General features: G+C 46.1%; 2 protein-coding genes across 3 annotated transcripts; one reads left to right on the forward strand and one right to left on the reverse strand.

Moving 5' to 3' along the window:
- On the forward strand, positions 1–1,256 carry LOC310757152 (olfactory receptor 2Z1-like). The gene is given in 2 exon segments (XM_083602360.1): positions 1–711; positions 713–1,256. Coding segments are annotated over 2 exon segments (903 nt in total). The 5' UTR covers positions 1–292; the 3' UTR covers positions 1,197–1,256.
- Positions 1,257–4,183: 2,927 nt separating this feature from the next.
- LOC310756779 (L-amino-acid oxidase-like) lies at positions 4,184–21,398 on the reverse strand. Of its 2 annotated transcripts, none has more exons than XM_083601512.1 (7): positions 21,150–21,398; positions 13,748–13,965; positions 12,057–12,169; positions 10,118–10,319; positions 9,201–9,269; positions 7,188–7,324; positions 4,184–5,667 (listed from the first exon to the last, which is right to left on the reverse strand). In XM_083601512.1, exons 1-7 carry the CDS (start codon positions 21,283–21,285, stop codon positions 4,860–4,862), a joined length of 1,683 nt encoding a protein of 560 aa, XP_083457638.1. In that variant the 5' UTR covers positions 21,286–21,398; the 3' UTR covers positions 4,184–4,859. The 2 variants fall into 2 exon arrangements, with proteins under 2 accessions (XP_083457638.1, XP_083457637.1); XM_083601511.1 differs by having other exon boundaries at positions 21,135–21,398.
- Between the last annotated feature and the right edge of the window lie 216 nt (positions 21,399–21,614).

Here is a 21,614-nt window from a genome sequence, read left to right on the forward strand (position 1 = left end):
AACTCCATATTATTCTGCACCCTTCCCCATTATGGCAGATCAGATACAGGGAAGCCAATATCCACCAGTGGATCCCTGTTGCTGACATGATGTGCAAGCTGTTGCACCACGTTGCATGGGGCATCATTAGTTTTAAAATGCTGGGTTTTGTTTTGTTTTGTTTCCCTACTGCTAAAATGGTGATGATCTGTAATATGGCACTGGACTGCATGACTTCCACAACTTCTCTCCTTGTGTCTTAGATAAAATCCAGGCAATAGGACGAGCAATGGGAGAGAACTCAACATCATAGATGGAGTTTGTTCTTGTTGGACTTCTGCATCAAAAATCACCCATGGTTTTCCTTGGTCTGGTTCTCTTCATGTTTGTCATCACCCTGATTGGAAACAGCCTCCTTCTTTTCCTGATCAGGACGGACTCTGGTCTCCAGACCCCAATGTACTTCTTCCTCAGCCAGTTGTCTGTCATGGACCTCTGCCAGGTTCTCTCCATCATTCCCAAAATGACCGTGAACTTCGTAACCCAGAGGTACACCATTTCACTCTACGGATGTGTCGTCCAAATTTTTGTCACACTGGCTGTGGGGGGGTCAGAATGCCTCATCCTGGCTACCATGTCATATGACAGGTACGTGGCTATCTGCAGACCTTTGCAATACCAAGTTCTGATGAGGAGGAAAGTTTGCTACATCTTGTCAGCTTTCATCTGGTTCTGGCCTTCAGGCCATGACAAGTTCCCTGTATGTACTGCCTCTTCCCTACTGCAAGTCAAATGTAATTTACCATAACCTCTGTGAATATCCAGCCCTTATAAAGTTGTCCTGCTCAGACAATTCCAAATATGAAATAGTAACCTTCCTTGGTACCTTCCTGATACTCCTGCTCCCTCCCTCTGTCATCCTCGCTTCCTACATTGCCATCCTCCTGCAAATCTTGAGGGCACGCTCCTCCAGAAGTGTCCACAAAGCCTTGGGGACATGCCTATCCCATCTGTGTTTGGTAGGACTCTTCTATGGAGCAGCCATTTTGACATATATGACACCAGTATCCTCCTATTCAGCACAAAAGGCGATGATCAACTCAATATTTATTACCATCGTGCCTGCCATGATGAGCCCTTTCATATACAGCCTAAGGAATCGGGATGTCTTGTCAGCGCTGAGGAAAATATTCGCAAAATCCGCATTGCATAAATAACTTCCTGGGAAGGCAATTGAAGAGGGGGGAAATGGTGAGATAGTATATTATATTTGGAATCCAGTGGTAATCCAGGATAAACACAAACAGAAAGCAACTGGCAGCAGCAGAAACAGTTTGCCTAAGCATAATTTAATTTTAGGGTGCCATTTTTTCCCCTTGCAATAAAAGGTGGACCGAACAAAGAAACAAAACCCAGAACATGTGTGATAAGAGAAGTAAAAGGACTTCAGCGGGAAGCTATGAGACAAGCACTGATTGGTCAGTGATTGATGAGACAAGCAGCAAGCCCACCCCAAAACCTTTTGCAGTATTGAAATTGGGATCATGTATAAGCACCCCAATACCGTCATGAGCACAAATAATCATAAAAGTCCAGTAAAAGGACCTTTGAAGGGACCCACACACACTACCACTTTTCCAAGGTTCATAATATTATAAATGCCCAGCACCCGTCCCTCTTTCTGCCAAGCCATGGAGAGCAGAAGAAACGGTGGAGGCCGTCGTGCTTTAAGAAATAGGGTTTATTCGCCTATTTACACCCTCAATCTGCATGGAGGGAGTCCAGATCTTACAGCATGGCCCAAAGCATTGCAGGCAGTCCTTCCACTGCCTCCCGCAGTTTGGTCAAACTCATGTTGGTAGCTTCGAGAACACTGTCCAACCATCTCGGCACCGTCCCCTTCTCCTTGTGCCCTCCATCTTTCCCAACATCAGGGTCTTTTCCAGGGAGTCTTCTCTTCTCATGAGGTGGCCAAAGTATTGGAGCCTCAGCTTCAGGATCTGTCCTTCCAGTGAGCACTCAGGGCTGATTTCCTTAAGAATGGATAGGTTTGATCTTCTTGCAGTCCATGGGAATCTCAAGAGTCTCCCCCAGCACCAGAATTCAAAAGCATCAATTCTTCCGCGATCAGCCTTCTTTATGGTCCAGCTCTCACTTCCATACATCACTCCTGGGAAAACCATGGCTTTAACTATACAGACCTTTGTTGGCAAGGTGATGTCTCTGCTTTTTAAGATGCTGTCTGGGTTTGTCATTGCTTTTCTCCCAAGAAGCAGGCGTCTTTTAATTTCGTGGCTGCTGCCACCATCTGCAGTGATCATGGAGCCCAAGAAAGTAAAATCTCTCACTGCCTCAGTCACAGAAATGACAACTACTGTGGGACCTCCAGTTACAAATGCCTCAGGTTACAAACGCTTCAGGTTACAGACTCCTCTGAGTTGGGCTGCGATCTCCTTACACACCAAGATTTTCGAATGCCACCCTGCGCGCGGGATGCTCCCCATGAGGCTTCTTCCGCGATTGGCTGAATGCGGGACCAATCGGAAGCTTCCTTTACATTCCAGAGGCGCTACCTGGGTTCGCTCCTTTGCTGGGGCAAATCCTACGGCGCCTGCGCATTTCGTTCTCGTGGGGCTGATGGGCAGAAGCAAGTGACTGCTTGCAAGAGGCATCTGCAGGCAGCGGTGGGCAAGACCTGAAGACTCTGGAGATCCTCTGATCGTAGGATCGCGCTGAGTTTTAGCAGTATTATCGTGGGCACGTGTCTGCTTAGAAGATCTGCTAAGCCCCTCGGGGTGCAGTAGGACTTGACTCCCGCCTAAGTGAGCAAGGATTGCAGCCTAAGCTCTGTCGGGGAATCAAAATTAGGAAAATTGGCTGGTGAGCATCATTTTCCCCGAGGAAGGTGGGAAAAAACTTTCTCTCCCCACCCGACCCTATGTAAAAGAAATAAAGTTCCGGGTTCTTTGCATCCGTCCGCAAAGGAGGTATCCCGCAGTGGAGACGTAAAATGAGATGCTGCCGAACTTGCACGAGAAGCGCTGGCGCTTCGTTATCTTTATTCGGAAGAGTTTTTTAAAAGTGCTCAGGTTTTCTGCAGAAGGCAATTTCTCTAGGTAGAAGGGAAACTTCAATGGAGAACCATCGGCAGAGCTGTGCGCGCGTGCAATGCTTTAGGTTTTTGACATGCAGATTAATTTGTTTGAGAAGGAGGCACGCTATGCACAGAACTGAAGACTTCCTTGTATTACAAACTGCAGAAGGAAATAGTACTGATAATGGCTAGCTTTCTGGCAAACCTACCACAGCTTCCCTGGTGGTCTAGTGGTTAGGATTCGGCGCTCTCACCGCCGCGGCCCGGGTTCGATTCCCGGTCAGGGAACACTTCTTTTGAAAGGATTTGCCTTCAAATTCAACTGGATAAACCTTTCGCAAGGTGTGCAATATGCTTGGAAACAGGTTACTTTTGCTTTCAAAAGCTTTGCGTTGGAATGCTCCATTGTAAGTCGTTTAATGAAATAATCCATATTAAATGTGGGGGGGGGGATATATGCAGAAACTTCCTGTGTGATTTGACATAATTTTGATATTAGTTCAGTGCTGGAAATCTGTCTCACTTTTTTTCCAGAATTTTTTTTTAAAATATCTTACTTCAAAAGTAAGGAAATAACATAAAAACGAAATGGGGAGGGGGGATATCCCAGAAATAACATTAATTGCTTATGGTCTGCAAAAAAGGCTTTTTATTGTTTTATTTATTGAAAGATTAACTACTTCCCATTGTACTGTAACTACACAAGAAGAAATGAGTGAAGATGGTGCTGGCAAAATAAATGAACAAATCTTTTCAAAATTCCATATTCCTCCCATTTCAGTTCCTTCTATGTGGAGAAATGTAAATTTCCCCACTCTGCATCCCTGTACTGTATTATAAATTCCAGCCTTGCTGTCCATCCGGTTTCCCCTTCACAGTATAATCGGGAAAGGAAGGAAAAGATATAGGGTACAGAATGGAAAAGCAACAACATGGTACTACTGGCATTGGGTCATGATTTTTAATTTTCTTTTGCATTTTTGTCTGCCATCTAGAAATGCTGTTAGATTTTGTTGCACACCACCCCAAGAACCCAGAGATTACAGGAGTTTGAGGTGCTTACCCAGGGTTTGTGTTTCCTTTTGGAATGAGGCACAGCAGAGACGGTGGTGTCTTCATAATCTATGGTTTATTTGCAGATCTATACTACAGAGGGGCTCACAACATTGACATCCTAAGGGGGTCTTGTTTCTTTCATAGCCGTAGCCTTGGGTTCAAACAGAAATCAAACCTTGCTTTCAAGCCTTGCTCCGACTCTCCAGCTTACTTCTAGGTCACATCACTTGAAAAACTCTGGCTTTGGTTGTTGTTGTTCTTCTACACATTTTCTGTCTTGCTCAGAGCCCCCCTTGTTCTCCTAATGACTCATTACCCTGGCTTATATTTTAACACTTCCTGAATCCAGCAGTTAGAAGGATCTTGCATCCAGCCTACTTCCTTCTCCCCAAACTCATAGCAATATTTTGACTTGTCCCGATTCAAAACTCCTGTATGTCAAGATACAGTGGTACCTCGGGTTAAGTACTGAATTCGTTCCGGAGGTCCGTTCTTAACCTGAAACTGTTCTTAACCTGAAGCACCACTTTAGCTAATGGGGCCTCCTGCTGCCGCCGCACCGCCAGAGCCCGATTTCTGTTCTTATCCTGAAGCAAAGTTCTTAACCTGAAGCACTATTTCTGGGTTAGCGGAGTGTGTAACCTGAAGCGCATGTAACCTGAAGCGTATGTAACCCGAGGTACCACTGTATTCCTTCAAATGATCTTTTCTCCTTTTGCAGAGTGCCTGTTTAAAGTTCCTCTTTGTCAGGAGCCTTGATCCTGGGCAGCCACTTCCCAGATGCAAGGTTGATTTCTCTTGCTGCTCTCAACCCTGACATGATTGCGGAGTCCAGCCAGCCGTGGAGTTTGGTAGTGTGTTCCCCAGCAAAATGGATCCTGCCTTCTGGCTCCTCGAGAGGTTCGCTGTAATCAACAAACTGGTAGGGGGTGAAGGCAGCAAAGCCAGCCATGGAATATTTATCCAAGCTCCATCTCTTTATTACGGATGACTGGCACACAGACTGGATGTACCCCTTGGGCAGCTGGTGGATGGCAGACAGGTCATCCAGGGTGATGCTAATGATGTCATCATGGCTGAGGGCCTGAAAGAAACGGGAGTCGTCACTGTGGACGTAGCAAGCCAAGACAACCCCAATGCTGCTGGAAAAGTTTTGAGTGAGGTAGTAGATGAATCGGGCCGGGCGATCAGTTGTGGACTTCCCACCGTGGATCCCATCAGCTTCCCAGAACTTCTCGGCGCAAGCGAGGAAGACTTTAGTGACGCTCCTGTAGTGGATGGACCGCAAGGCGTGGCTTTTGTTACGCGACAGGGGCGGCTCAAAATGGATGCGCCTCGTGGCCTTGGCGGTGGAGGTGACCACGGCGTAATCGGCCGTCACGCTGAACAGTGCTTTGTTGGCGGTTTGATAAACCGCGGTGACGCTCTCGCCTGCCTGCTCCATCCTGACCACCCTGGTCCCGAAATGCACCCTTTCTGGAATGCTTCTGTAAATGGCTATTGGCAGCTGATCAAAGCCTCCTATGATTTGATCAAACCTGCAAAGAAACACACACAAACAAATGCAGATGAATGGATAGAAGATGGAAGAGCCTGCTGTTGTGTGTTGCTCAGTTGCTCCTCAGTTCAGCACACACAAAAGGAAGCATTTCTGAACCCAGAACATAGTTAACACACTGGAATTCGCACCGACAAGGTGTGGAGATGGCCACCAAGTCAGACGACTTTGAAAGAGGATTAGACAAGTTCACGGAAGATAATCAACAGCTTTTAGTTATTGTGGATATATTATCCAAGGGGATAGCTCACTTGGTTAGAATGTGGTGCTGAAAACGCCAAGGTTACAGGTTTGATCCCCGCATGGGACAGCGGCATGTTTCTGCATTGCAGGGGGTTGGACTAGATGTTCCTCAGGATCCCTTCCAACTCTGCAATCTATGATTCAATGCATGCTGAGTATCTCAAATGGGGAGAGTGGCTATTGAGCTTAGGTCTGGCTTGCAGGCTTCCCATAGGCATCTGGTCTAGATGGAACTTTCGCAAGAGCCAGCTGGACTCTTACATCTTTATGTTGACTTTGTTGTAGGGAGAGGGAGCATATGTTATTTGTTTATTTATCTATCATCAATTTGATTTACAGTGGTACCTCGGGATACATACGCTTCAGGTTACAGACTCCGTTAACCCAGAAATAGTACCTCGGGTTAAGAACTTTGCTTCAGGATGAGAACAGAAATCGTGCTCTGGCAGCACAACGGCAGCAGGAGGCCCCATTAGCTAAAGTGGTGCTTCAGGTTAAGAACAGTTTCAGGTTAAGAACGGACCTCTGGAACGAAATAAGTACCTAACCCGAGGTACCACTGTATATACCAACCATTATTCAAAGATCCCGGGGCGGTGTACAACATTAAGAACAACATTTACAACATTAAGAACAAAATAATAAAATGCGGAGCATAATACTGGACTGCATAATAAAATAATCATAATAACAGTCCGTCCACCCACCCCTTTAACAAATCATCGATTATTTAATGGCTAAAGGCCTGAATAAAGAGGAATGTTTTTGCTTGGTGCCTAAAGATATGTAATAATGGCCACAGGCATAGCCAGGGTTTTTGTTGGGGGTGGGGCAGGGCTTTTGTTGGCGTGGGGAGGCAGAACCCCAGCTTGCTATCCATTTTTATAGATTTTTATATATTGGTGGGGTGCTCCCCCCCCTTAGCTACACCCATGATAATGGCACCAGGCAAGCCTCTCTGGGGAGAGCATTCCACCGACGGGGAGCCACCACAGAAAAGGCCTGTTCTTGTGCTGCCATCCTCCAAACCTCTTGGGGGGACGGGGGCCACAGAGAAAGGTGTCGGATTACAAGCTCAGGGTCCGGGGTCAATTCGTATGGGGAGAGGCATTCCTAAGGTATTGCGGTCCCAAGACGTTCCTACAGTCCCGGTTTTGGAAATGAACCAAAAGGCTATCTCGTCTAAAGAAGAGCAGATTATTTACTTCAGCAAAAATAAATCCTCCCTATTTCCTTGCAATGCATATTCCCGCTTACCTCTTTCTAGAAGAGAAGATCATTTCACCTCTCATACTTTCAATGAACGACTGGTAATAGCCAGCATCTTCATTGAGCAAGTCCCCAATCATTTCGACAGCTCCACGACTCAGCTTTGCTACTTTGATTAAATATTGCTGTTATGGGAGGGGTGGGGAATAACCACCTTTAAGGATAGCACTCAACAAAGATGCTTAAGCAAACACACCACCAAGCAACAACTGAATTTGGAATCTAGTACACGAGACATCCTGAGGTTCTCAGGCTTCAGGATTTGCTTATTCTGGAAAGCAAGGAATTGGATTCTGCAAAAAGTTACAGTGCAGTCCTCTATAGGTCTATCTCACTGAGTTCGGTGAGGCTTGCTCTCAGTCCCAGGTGAGTAAACATATCTGTATAGTCTTAGGTCAGTCATAGGCAAACTCGCCCCTCCAGATGTTTTGGGACTACAACTCCCATCATCCCTAGCTAACAGGACCAGTGGTCAGGGATGATGGGAATTGTAGTCTCAAAACATCTGGAGGGGCGAGTTTGCCTATGCCTGCCTTAGGGCACATCCACCCTTCTGTTTGGGCTCATCCACCCTCCTGCTTCTCCTTTACATATGTAGGTGAGGCAGTGGATATGCTGGACTGTTGTCTTGCCTCGGTCATGGAACTGGATGAGAGCCAATACACTGAAGCTCAGTCCAGATGGGACTAAGGCACTAGTAGTGGGTGATTCCCTGGACTGGATGGATGGGAGGGAGGTGGCCTGCTCTTGATGGGATTATACTTCTTTGGAAGGAGCGGGTATGTAGCTTGGGAGTTCTTCTGGATCCTTTGCTGTCGCTTGAGGCCAGTGACAGATTTACGTATAAGCTAAACAAGCTATAGCTTATGGCCCCACTCTCTTGGGGGGCCCCAAAAAATTAAAGGGGGGAAAAACCTGGATGTACATTTCCAAACTACAAGATAAAAAACAAATAAAATAAAATGTTTGTTATTGCCAAATGCCAATGTGCTTGCATTATTAAGTTTGTTATGAATAAAAAATCACTTTAAGTTAGAGCTTAATAATTATTTCACTATTCATATAACGTACTTCTTCTTAATTGTATTTCACTATTAATATACTTCTCAATTGTATTTCAGTTCAACAGTTACTTTGATAAAATACATATTTTGTTATGTGCAAATGGCTTTAGATACCTATTAGGTCCATAAATTACCACATAGTATATATTCAAGACAAATTTGTCGTTGACAAAGGTCAGCTGGACCTATAAAGGGCCCCATTACCTTCAGGAGCTTAGGGCCTCATCAAACATAAATCCGGCCCTGCTTGAGGCTCAGGTGGCCTCGGCAGCATGGAGTTCCTTCCATCATTTCTGGCTGGTGGCCCTGCTGCTCCCCTAATCAGGACAGGGATAGACTAACTTCTGCTATCTATACTCTGGTAACCTCAAGGTTAGATTACTGCAACAAGTTGTGCATTGGGCTGCCTCTGAAGACAGTTTGGAAAGTTTTGCTGGTGCAAAATTTGACAGCCAGGTTGCTCACCAGGGCGAGACAGTTTGAGCATAGTGTACTTTATCCTGGCCTGACTGCACCGGCTGCACATTAGTTTCTGGGTCCAGTTCAAAGTGCTGGTTCTGATTTATAAAACCTTAAATGGCTCAGGACTGCAAAGGGTCAAGGGCTGCCTCTCCCCATATGAACCAACCTGGGCCCTGCAATGATCACATGAGGCCCTTCTTCATGTGCCCCCCCTCCCCAGGATATCTAGGTGGGATACCTAGGAAGCTGGGTAACTACTATAGGCTTGTGTAATAATCTAATAATATAACAGAAGTGCGCCAATGAAGTTTTTACTGAAACTTTGCACTTCGCAAGTTTGGGGCATTGCTTTAGCTGGTTTTGTTAACTTATTGGGTTTTATTGCGCTAGCCAAAGGCCATGGTAACATACAAAGAATGAAAAGAAAAGAAAAGGCGCGTGGGGGTGGGGTGGGGGAAGAATCGATCTTTTTTACCTTGGTTGAGAAGGTGTCATATTTACCCAGCACATAGCTACAGTTTGTCCTCTTCACCTCTTGTTCAGCCTGGTATGACCATAAAGAAAAAGTCAGAATGCATTTCATAGTTTACCTACATTGGCTCCCAGTACGTTTCCGAGCACAATTCAAAGTGTTGGTGCTGATCTTTAAAGCCCCCAAATGGCCTCGGTCCAGTATACCTGAAGGAGCGTCTCCACCCCCATCATTCAGCCCAGACACTGAGGTCCAGCTCCGAGGGCCTTCTGGCGGTTCCCTCACTTCGAGAAGCCAAGTTACAGGGAACCAGGCAGAGGGCCTTCTCAGTAGTGGCGCCCGCCCTGTGGAACGCCCTCCCACCAGATGTCAAGGAAATCAACAACTATCTGACTTTTAGAAGACATCTGAAGGCAGCCCCGTTCAGGGAAGTTTTTAATAGCTGATGTTTTATCATGTTTTTAATATTCTGTTGGGAGCCGCCCAGAGTGGCTGGGGAGGCCCGACCTGATGGGCAGTGTATAAGTAATAGATGATGATGATGATGATGATTACTACAATGTGATATGCTGCCTGAGGAGGTGCTTTCTTTTGTCCGTCCCAAATCCTCTAAGCTTCAGCTTAACTGGATGTCCCCAACTTCAAGTGTTATGAAAAAGGGAGGAAAACCCCACCCGCTTTCTGTATACCATGCATAATATTTAGCATCACATAATCTTAAATATTCTCATGCCTCCACTTAGTAAAAATAAATAAATCCCCCAATATAGTAACCTTCCCTCATAGAGGATCTACAATTTATTTTAGGAGGGTGTGTCAGCTAGACTTGCTTTTGGTTCTTTCCACCTCTACGGTCTTAATATTTGGAACAGGACACAGAAGGTTTTCCCAATTAAAAGAAGCACCAAAAGTATCCCAACCCGATGGAGGGACTCCTCATACAGCTGGCCAGCGGTTTTGCCTTCTTCCGAGGGATCCACAGTGTAATTCAAGAGGCTGGGGTTCCTCTTGACCTCCCCGACTCGCTTCCTGATGTTGTCAATCAAATACCAGGCATTCTCATCCTCCGGAAAGAATTCCGTCAGACTCAGGCCAAACTTTCTGACATATTCGCGGACGATCCTGGGGCATGAGAAGGGGACAGTGCAGAGTCAAAAGAGTGGAATTTGCTCTTCCAAGAGGCAGCGTTGCCCACCAACTTGGAGGCCTTTAAAAGAGGGTTAAATCAACACATGGAGAACAAGGCTAGCAATTGCTACTGGCTATGATGGATCGCCAAAGAATTGATGCTTTTGAATTCTGGTGCTGGAGGAGACTCTTGAGAGTCCCACGGACTACAAGAAGATGAAACCTCTCCATTCTGAAGGAAATCAGCCCTGAGTGCTCACTGGAAGGACAGATCCTGAAGCTGAGACTCCAATACTTTGGCCACCTCATGAGAAGAGAAGACTCCCTGGAAAAGACCCTGATGTTGGGAAAGATTGAGGGCACAAGGAGAAGGGGACGACAGAGGGCGAGATGGCTGGACAGTGTTCTCGAAGCTACCAGCATGAGTTTGACCAAACTGCAGGAGGCAGTGGAAGACAGAAGTGCCTGGAGTGCTCTGGTCCATGGGGTCACGAAGAGTCAGACACGACTAAATGACTAAATAACAACAACAATATGATGGATATGCTGTGCTTCCACAGTCAGACGCAGCGATGATTATTATGTTATTATTATTTACTAGGTTAATATACAGCCGTACCTTGGAAGTCGAACGGGATCCATTCCGGAAGTCTGTTTGACTTCCAAAATGTTCAGAAACCAAAGTGCGGCTTCTGATTGGCTGCAAGAAACTCCTGCAGCCATTCGGTAGCGAAGCCAGACGTTAGGCTTCTGAAAATCGTTCGAAAACCGGAACACTCACTTCCGGGTTTCAGTCGGTTGGGGGCCGATTTGTTTGGGAGCCAAGGCGTTCGAGATCCAAGGTATGACTGTACCGCTCTTCATCTCAGGGCGGTTCACAAGATAAAAGCACATATAATTAGTCAAAACAGGAGCACACAAGCACATTTCAAAGGCTGCAGAATATTAATCATCCACCTGCCACCATATATATATATATATATATATATATATATATATATATATAAAATCAGTGCTTTTTTCTAAAAAAAGTGTTTAGGGGTACTCTCATTTTCCTACTCGTACTGAAATACTGCCCCTCAATGAGGCCAAACTTAGATTCACAAAATGTTTAGGGCTAAAGCACTGTATATAAAGAATATATAAACAGACTGGGGGTGGGGAGAGATAGCAAAAAAAGTTTAGTAAGCCCTGTGCACAGCACTTCCTAAACACCTAGTTGTAGTAGTAGTAGTAGTAATTATTATTATTATAGTACCACACCCATCTGACTGGGTTGCCCCAGCCACTCTGAGCAGCTTCCCATTGCCCAGCGCTTACAAATAGTCACTATCTCTCAACTTTATCTTCTTCACAGGTGCATCGTGGGGCAAAAGGGAGGTGAGCTATGTTTGTCACCCTGGGGAAGGGAGGAATAATGAGTGTTGCCAGAAGAGGTCTGGCCGCCTCCTCCTCCCATCAGCTCTGTTCCGTTCACAGAAAACAAACTGCGTAGGCCTCGCAGCCAAGAGTTTATCCAACTAGTGGGCCACATCTAAGAAGTCATACGTTGTCTTCAACTCCACATACACTTTCTTCCTCGTGGCAACAGGCCAACAGCTCTTTTGTCTCCCACACAGCCAAGCGCAATAGGACACGTGTCCGTGGAAAGAGCCATCACGGATGAGCAAGGCGGGATTTATGCATGCTCAGCAGATGAAGTGAAAGGCATGTGGTAACCTCCCGTCTCACCTGTGTACCTGAGGCAAACGCATGGGCCCCAGATCTGCATACCAGCCTTCTTGCTCATTTCGATACGTCTCCACTCGTCCTCCCACGCGGTCACTGGCTTCAAGAACTGTCACCTGGAGGCAAGCAGGACAGCTACTGCTGTATCAATCCAGCTACTGCTTCATGCTATGCTAGCTAAGGTAAAGGGACCCCTGACCATTGGGTCCAGTCATGGCCAACTCTGGGGTTACGACGCTCATCTCGCTTTATTGGCCGAGGGAGCCGGCGTACAGCTTCCGGGTCATGTGGCCAGCATGACTAAGCCACTTCTGGCGAACAAGAGCAGCGCACGGAAGTGCCGTTTACCTTCCCGCCGGAGCGGTACCTATTTATCTTGCACTTTGACGTGCTTTCGAACTGCTAGGTTGGCAGGAGCAGGGACCGAGCAATGGGAGCTCACCCCGTCACGGGGATTTGAACCGCCGACCTTCTGATCGGCAAGTCCTAGGCTCTGTGGTTTAACCCAAAGCGCCACCCACGCTACAATAGCCTGCCTCAATTTCCATGGTCCACATCACAATTCTTGAGGGCAGTTGAGAGACTTACCCAGCATCCAGCTGATAAATCAGCATGGCCACATGGGTTTCTCAATTTCTCAGGGCTAATTTACAAGGGACTGATGTTCAATTTCAACCCTCCGGTGTTTGTGGATTCGTCTTCCTTGGAGGTTTTTAAGCAGAGATTTTATGGCTCTCTGTCATGGATGTTTTGGCTGAGATTCTTGCATTGCAGGGGGCTGGACTTGAAGACGCACAGTGTCCCTTCCAACTCTATGATTCTATGATTCTGATTTCACCTGTTGCTCCTGTCATGGGCCAGGAGTCGGCTTCACCTGCTGAGCAGCAGCCTGAAGTAGCAGAAGGCAGAGTGACTCCACCTGCTGCTGATCAGCCTTCTTGCTCCTGAGGAGAACCAGCTGGCTCCAGCTTTTTTAAGCAGTTTTCCAGCCTCAGTCAGTTGCTGGAAATAACACTTGTCATTCCTGGCCAGACCTTGCTGTTTCTTGCTTCTCGTGACCTTGGACCTTCTGCTTTCTTGACCCCCAGATCATTTGACTACATGAACTGAGATACTCCTGACTGGACTGAACCTTGAATACAGCCTCTGCCTCCAGGCAAGTACCCCCCTGAGACTCGACTGGTTGGCTGGCTTCTCCTTCTACTGAGCTCTGCTGTGGTTGGCAGCACACAACTACAACAGCTCCTTACGCCTCCCCACCTATTTTGGCCTAGTTTCCCCAACTACCAGATGAGGTCTGTGCCATGTTAAATGGCTGCCCTTATGAGCACTGCTGCAGCCAAAAAGATTCATGGTATTTTTGGGTGGGACTCCATCACCTACCACCAAACTCAGATTGTGACGTCAAGTTGCATGATTCAAATTGATTTGGTGCCCTCAAATACCAAACCTTAACCCCCCACCTCCCCGACTGGACTCTGTGTGAGAAGAAAAGGTGAGGTGTGGAATAACACTTCCTTTGATGCAACACCTAACCTCCCCGCAAACTAAAAAACGAATACTCAGCAAAGAGCCACAGTGGTTTAACCTCCCTGCAGACTTTGTGCAAACAAATCAATACGCAGGTCCCTAGGGGCCAATCTCGGAAGCAGAGAACCAGTTGCAACATCTGTGACGACTAAAGGACCCCTTACCTGGTGTCCAGCTTCTGTGAGAGTGTAGGCTGCGCTGAGGCCTGCCATGCCTGCTCCTACGATCAGCACATGTCTTGGGTGCGATGCATTGCCCAGCCCATTCTTGGCTATCTCTAAATAATTCTCATACTCAGCATCTTGGAAGCACTTTTCCAGCGGACTAGGATCATCTGTGTAGCAGCTTCGCAGGGCAGAAAAGAATAGCAATGCGGAAAGAACTGGAATGCAAAATACACAAATGGATAGAATAAATATATCCGTCTGCATGTTCCTGTTTGTCCACATTCTGCCATCCACGCTCAATCCATGTCCCTTTGGTTAGAGGCACAAGTGCTCTTGGAAAGCAGTTTGTAGAAATGGCAGGAGGGAAGAGTGCTCTTATGCTTGCACCTGGGTGGCTGCTGGGGGGAAGAAGAAGAAGAGGAGGAGTTTGGATTTGATATCCTGCTTTATCACTACCTGAAGGAGTCTCCAAGCGGCTAACAATCTCCTTTCCCTTCCTCCCTCACAACAAACACTCTGTGAGGTGAGTGGGGCTGAGAGACTTCAAAGAAGTGTGACTAGCCCAAGGTCACCCAGCAGCTGCATGTGGAGGAGCGGGGACGCGAACCCAGTTCCCCAGATTACGAGACTACTGCTCTTAACCACTACACCACACTGGCTGGGCTAGATGGGGCATTGGCCTGATCCAGCAAGCTCTTCTGATGTTCTTAGCTGTTTACAAGCCTCTCCCAAGACTGGCCAAGTGTGAAGTGTATATAGCAGAAGAAACACATTCAACGGTCAAGTGGTTGAACCTTGGGTGCATTAGCTGCAAACTGCCTACCAGTTATATATTACAACAGGAGAAATGAATTGGTGCTGTCAGATAAGATTTAGCAATGGCATGGGAGGGGTGTTTAATAACACCATCATTAAAGGTTTCAAAACAAAATTGGAGTGTCCTCAAAATTCTGACGGGGCATTTCTTGAATCCTAAGTATAGTCGTGATTGCTTTTCCCCAACTAGTTGTTTCTCCCCAATGAAGATTCTGCTTGTAAATGACATGGCATATTTACCAATTTAGCTCACACCTGATGTTTGTTAAAACAAAAGCCAAACTGTGGTGATGGTGGTGGTGATGATAATATCTGGGTGGCTTCCAACAGATAAAACAACATAACAAAACATTGAACATTTAAAAATTCTCCATACAGAGCTGCCTTCAGATGTCTTCTCAAAGTTGTTTAGTTCTTTATCATCTTGATATCTGATGGGAGAGTGTTCCACAGGGCAGGCGCCACTACCGAGAAGGCCCTCTGCCTGGTTCCCTGTAACCTCACTTCTCGCAGTGAGGGAACCGCCAGAAGGCCCTCGGAGCTGGACCTCAGTATCTGGGCTGAGTGATGCGGGTGGAGACATTCCTTCAGGTATACTGGGCCAAGGCCATTTAGGGCTTTAAAGGTCCGCACAGAATTGTGCTTGGACAACACTGGGAGTCAATGTAGATCCTTTAGGACTGGTGTTATATGGTCTAGGTGGCTGCTCCCAGTCACCTGTGTAGCTGCTACATTTGGGATTAGGTGTAGTTTCTGAGTCACCTTCAAACGTAGCCCCATGTAGAGCACATTGCAGTAGTCCACGTGGAAGATAACCAGGGCACGTACCATTCTGGTGAGACAGTGCACAGGCAGGTAGGGTCTCAGCTAGCGTACCAGATGGAGCTGGTAGACAACCGCCCTGGACACAGAATTGACCTGTGCCTCCATGGACTGCTGTGAGTCCAAAATGGCCCCTAGGCTGTGCACCTGGTGCTTCAGGGGCACAGTTACCCCATTCAGGACCAGGGAGTCCTCCACACTGTCCCCCGTGGCATCCAGAAACAGTACTTCTGTTTTGTCGGGATCCAGCCTCAATCCATTAACAACCATCCATCCTCCAACTGTCCCCTTTCAACAGACTTTGTGGTTGGGAGATTCCTGTCATTGTCTAAAGACGTTGTTCTGGAGGGAGGGGGTCAGAAGCCGAGTTTCACCACAAACCCTGTTAGAACCTGCTTTTTAAGGAACTAAAGTTCTAACTGAAGAGTGATTACAAAACTTTCCCCTTTGCTACCCATGACTGAGCTTGATGCTATTAAGCAATAAGATGTTGCACAGTGGAAGCACCAGATTGCTTCTGCTAGTGGTCCTGCACCGTTGCGTCCTCACTGCCATCCTCACCCCCCATCTCATGCCACCCCTGTATGTGTTGGAAGCTGCCCAGATGGGTGGGGTATTATTATTATTGATTACTACTACATGCAAATCGACCAACCTAGACAGCATCTTAAAAAGCATAGACATCACTTTGCCAACAAAGGCCTGTATAGTTAAAGCTATGGTTTTCCCAGTAGTGATGTATAGAAGTGAGAGATGGACCATAAAGAAGGCTGATCGCCGAAGAATTGATGCTTTTGAATTGTGGTGCTGGAGGAGACTCTTGAGAGTCCCATGGACTGCAAGGAGATCAAACCTATCCATCCTTAAGGGAATCAGCCCTGAGTGCTCACTGGAAGGACAGATCATGAAGCTGAGGCTCCAATACTTTGGCCCTCATGAGAAGAGAAGACTCCCTGGAAAAGACCCTGATGTTGGGAAAGATGGAGGGCACAAGGAGAAGGGGGCGACAGAGGACGAGATGGTTGGACAGTGTTCTCAAAGCTACCAATATGAGTCTGACCAAACTGCGGGAGGCAGTGGAAGACAGGAGTGCCTGGCGTGCTCTGGTCCATGGGGTCATGAAGAGTCGGACACGACTAAATGACTAAACAACAACAACAACACATGCAAATCAGCCAATCATTTCAGTATTTCTATGATCATTTGTGTATGTAGCCAACAGTTAACGTGATCACGCGTTCGTCCCATGTAATGATGTATTGGGGCCTTATAAGTATTGACCTCATTTGAGGAGTTATGCAAATGTTTCGGGTGTTAAGCTATTCTGTGCCTCCTGCTATAGCTGAATAAACTGTCTGGACTTTCCACCCAGGCGTGAAACTCATTAGCTACCTTCACCCCAGCGTAGCCAGAGTGCTGCTGAATCAGGTGAAAGCCCCGTCTAGTCCAGCATCCTATTCTCACAGTGACCAACCAGAGGCCTGTGGGAAACCAACAAGCAGGACCTGAATGCAACAGTGCTCTCCGCACTTGTGATTTCCAGGACCTGGTATTCAGAAGCATACTGCCTCCGACATTTGTATCATGGCTAATATCCACTGAGAGCCTTGTCCTCTATGCATTTGTCTAATCCTCTTTTAAAGCCACCACTCTGTCCTGTGGAAGTGAATTCCCATCACTGATTATTTCATCTCGCTTGTGGAAACAACTCAGAGGCCATGAAAGAAGGAAGGTTAACAACAGGAAGATTTAAAGGAACTATTGGAAAGACTATTCAAGGCAGCAGATATGAGATGATCAGAGCGCCCCCCCCCCCGAAACTTGGAGCGTGGGAAGTCCCAACAAAAAAATTCTAATTTAGGCAGAATATTTGGACTATTTGATATGTATTTGTATACAGTGGTACCTCGGGTTAAGTACTTAATTTGTTCTGGAGGTCCGTTCTTAACCTGAAACTATTCTTAACCTGAAGCACCACTTTAGCTAATGGGGCCTCCTGCTGCTGCCGCGCTGCCGGAGCACGATTTCTGTTCTCATCCTGAAGCAAAGTTCTTAACCTGAAGCACTATTTCTGGGTTAGCGGAGTCTGTAACCTGAAGCGTATGTAACCTGAGGTACCACTGTAATTTGGAGCATTCAATGTGGTTTGATTGGATTGTTAAAATGGAAAACTTATTAAAAATTATTTTTTTAAAAAAAGTGAATTCCACAGTTTAACTACGTTCTATGCAAAGAAGTGTTTTTATTTCTCTTTCCTGAAACTTCCAATATTCAGCTTCATTGGATTGTCCCAAGTTCTGCTATTATGAGAGAGGGAGGAAAAACTTCCTCAAGCTCTTTTAACTCTAAGCATATACAAACGGGGTGCAGGTGGCAAAAGAAATGCCTTGAGGGATTTCAGAATGTCACTTGGTCATGGGCAAAATCTGTGGGAAGTAGCAGTGGTGTACCATGGGTTGCCAGAGCCCAGAGCTGCGTTGGGGGGGGGTTGTGTCATGTATTCAGTGGTCTGTGTTTGTCTGAGCAAACTGGATTAAGGTCTGGACTAAGGATTCTGAGCTCCTGTGTTCTGATTCGATATCTGATATCCAATCACGTAGCATTATCAGAGTTTAGGCTACTAGCATTGGCTCTAAAGCTCCGGGTTACGATTCACAGCTTCGGGGTTTAGACAGCCGATCATGTTGAGGGTGGCCCAGGCCTTCAGAAATGCACATATGCAGTTATCTGTTGTTCTTGATGATTCAATAAAGCCTTTAAGCTGAATCACTGCCTTGAGTCTTGCTTGAACCCACATATACTTCAGGTGGGAGGCAAATAGGTGGAGTACACATGCACATTCAATTGCCTAACGGCGTCCATGTCACCCAAGAGATTGCAGCCGCAGAGATAAGAGTTGTTCTGTTGTCTGGTGGCGAGGTCACTTCCTGGTTTGCATGGAGAAGCCATTTTCAATGGAGCCCAGCAATGGAAGTACGCAGCCGTATGGAGGCAGCACCGGGTGTTGAAATTTTGCGCCCCTAACAATTTTGCGCCCAGGGCTACTGCCCACACTACATCACTGGGAAGTAGTGCCAAGTAGGCAAGGTCAGGTGGGGCTACGAAGCCAAAAACCAACAAATAATTAAACAAAATAAAATCTACACTACTGATATGCAACTAGCCACACACAGTAGATCCGTTTTCCCCAATCTGGTGCTCTCCAAATGTGGCTGGCTTACAACTCCCGTCGTCCCTGACCATTGACTGTACAGTGGTACCTCGGGTTAAGTACTTAATTCGTTCCGGAGGTCCGTACTTAACCTGAAACTGTTCTTAACCTGAAGCACTACTTTAGCTAATGGGGCCTCCTGCTGCCGCCGCGCCGCCGAAGCACAATTTCTGTTCTCATCCTAAAGCAAAGTTCTTAACATGAAGCACTATTTCTGGGTTAGCGGAGTCTGTAACCTGAAGCATATGTAACCTGAAGTGTATGTAACCCGAGGTACCACTGTACTGGCCTGGGTTGAGGGGAGTTGTAGTGTAAAACATTGGGAGGGAAAAGCTGGTATGGAATGTACAGCTTGGTAGAACACTAGCACACACCCGGTGTAATCCTGACCCATGGATTTGAGTTTTTGCCCTTGTGAGCTTCGACATGGTTAGTATACCCTGACACAACGTGAACCGGGCGAGTGTCCAGCACTCATGTGTATTCATACACACACCACTGAGAGGTTTGGGATCTTCTGCTAGAGTTAGGAGTGTGTCTGCTACGAATATGTGTTCTACCCATAACCTTACGCCTATAAGAAGTTCTTACACAAAAGAAATAAGCAAAGCTTGACTTCATGCAGAGGCGCCACCTTGGGCAAAGACTGGGTGGCCCAGCAGCGTGGTACATGCACGATGTTGCGCACGCGCCTGTGATGTCATGCACGTGTCGTCGGGAGGAGGCACATTGTTGAGAGGAGGCCTTGCTCAGTGCTGCACAGCTTCAATGGTCACAACTCTTCCTCTCTCACGCTCAGAAGGAGCCTGCCTTTGATGCTGTCTTCAATATTTGGGGTGGGTGGGGCTGAGTCCCCTGCTAAGGAATATTGATGGGACTGATGACACCTCAGCCCCCTAGAGTTGGCACACCCGGTTTATTGTGTGAAAAGAAAGGGACAGAATATATAAATGTTGCTTTGGACAACAAAATTACATTTTAAGCAGGCAGCAAATCCTACACATTGGTCTAAAGAGTGAAGTAATCCATTACTATTCTCAAACGCCTACGGAAAGTGAATGTGACAATTTTGCCACAAAACCCAAACTTATGACAAAGCAAGCGATGGAAGGGGAAGGGAATACGTGTCCTTAAGGAGAGGCATGTGTTGGTTCCTTGAGAGTGCTGAGTAAGTTCGTCGATGGAGCTTGGAGAGAGCTAAGTAACATAGGGTTTCTGTACTAATTTTAGCCAATGCATTCTAATGGAGAAGGGACTTTGAGATGAGCAGTTCCTGTAATTCCAACAGCATAGCTGTCAACTTTCAGATTTGAAAATAAGGGATCAGCAACCTCAGCTGTTTCGGGGACAGTCTACGGGATATCTAACAATCCGGGATAGCGGCGGGAAGCAGCGGGAAACGGCGCTGGAATAAGGGAATTCCCCGCAAAAAAAGGGAAGGTTGACAGCTATGTCCAACAGCTCTATTGTTGTGTTGTTCCCTTCTGGAATTCCCTGCCTATTTTCCCATTTTGCTTAGTCTGCTTAAGTAAAAGTTGAAAGAATATTAGCCTAGTGAGCAAAGACTAAACTGGTTCTCCTTGTCTGCTTTGTTTCTTAAAGTTAGCTTACCATTTTGTCTGTGCAGCAGGTGTCGATTAGCTTTTACTGACATGTGCGAATCTTTATTCAATGTATTAGGACGCATTTGAGATAAGATCTCGTGCCACATTAAGTTTTACTCCTGCAAAGATCTTTTACTCATGCAAGGACTACAGTAGTACAGTAGTAAACCATAGCAAAAGTTCAGATTAACACACACCTATTCACATTGTAGACATGCACTATTAGTTGGGTGCGAGGCTTTTCTGCATCGGTTCCACTGAAATGAGTGGGAGTTTGCAAAACAGCAAAATCCCACAGGTAACACTTAAGAGTCAAAATAGAGCTTTCTGCAACAAGTTCAAGCTCCCCCTCCCTGTCCTCCCACACCTTTTGCTTTCTGAAATTCAACTTGGTGGAATATTATTTTAAAATCTTGCGCTGGAAATACTTTTGGGGTTTTGTTTGTTTTAGACTGTTTGCTTGTGGGCTGGGCTTTTGCACAGTACCAGGTCTCCTTTATATACTTTTACAAATTAGAATAATAATAAATTTAAAGCAATTTGTTTAATGGCAACTTGCAAAAGATTTTTACATCTCCCCTTCTCTAAATCCAATAACATCAACAACTAGGTATGCTGGTGAACAAGTACTGAATTAGTCAAATCCACCGAATAGTTGATCAGTCATCTGTTAGATAAAAAGACATTTTTATCTAACATATGTTTCTTTTGTTGGAAATGTTTAATATCAAACAGTATTTTCTCTGTCGCTTGTTATTCTCTGCTCTCCACTACTCTAATAATAATAATAAGAAAACCTCCCACATATTTTCTAAATAGCAACAGTTTCTGAAAGTTGAGCATAGTGAAATCTGACATCAGAAATGTCATTAATAAGATTAAAATCAGACATTTACCTCAGCGATGTAATCTTACCCAGGATTATACTTACAGAAGATGCTCATACCTTTTGCCTTGGGAACTTGAATGGCAAAACTTGTTGGGGCCATTTCTTTTGCTAAGTGAGGCGCTCCAAATACTTTTTCAAATAAACACTCATACACGAACAGAACAGGAGAGTGAGTGAAGAATGATTTAAGCATTTTGCAGGCTCCTCCCCTACTTTCTCTTCCTCCTCCCACTCTAATTATGCATCAAGCAATTATCAAAGAACTGGAATTCTCTCAATATCTGGTTCTATGGTTTGCACTTATGTCTCTAGGAAGCCCCACAAGCAATTCTTGAAGGTAACACCCCCTGTCTCCCCAGTGATGACTGATGCCATAGGGCTTGGTAGGGAGAAAACTGGGAGGCCAACAGTAGGGGGAGCCAGAGGCAATGATACAAAGAATCAACTCATTCTCCTTTTGTCCTCCTCCTCTGCCCTGATGGGTCCAACATGGGCAACATGGAGACAAAGGGCTTATCCATA

The sequence above is a fragment of the Podarcis filfolensis genome (assembly GCF_964270895.1).
Source record: "Podarcis filfolensis genome assembly, chromosome: 2".
NCBI lineage: Eukaryota > Metazoa > Chordata > Lepidosauria > Squamata > Lacertidae > Podarcis > Podarcis filfolensis.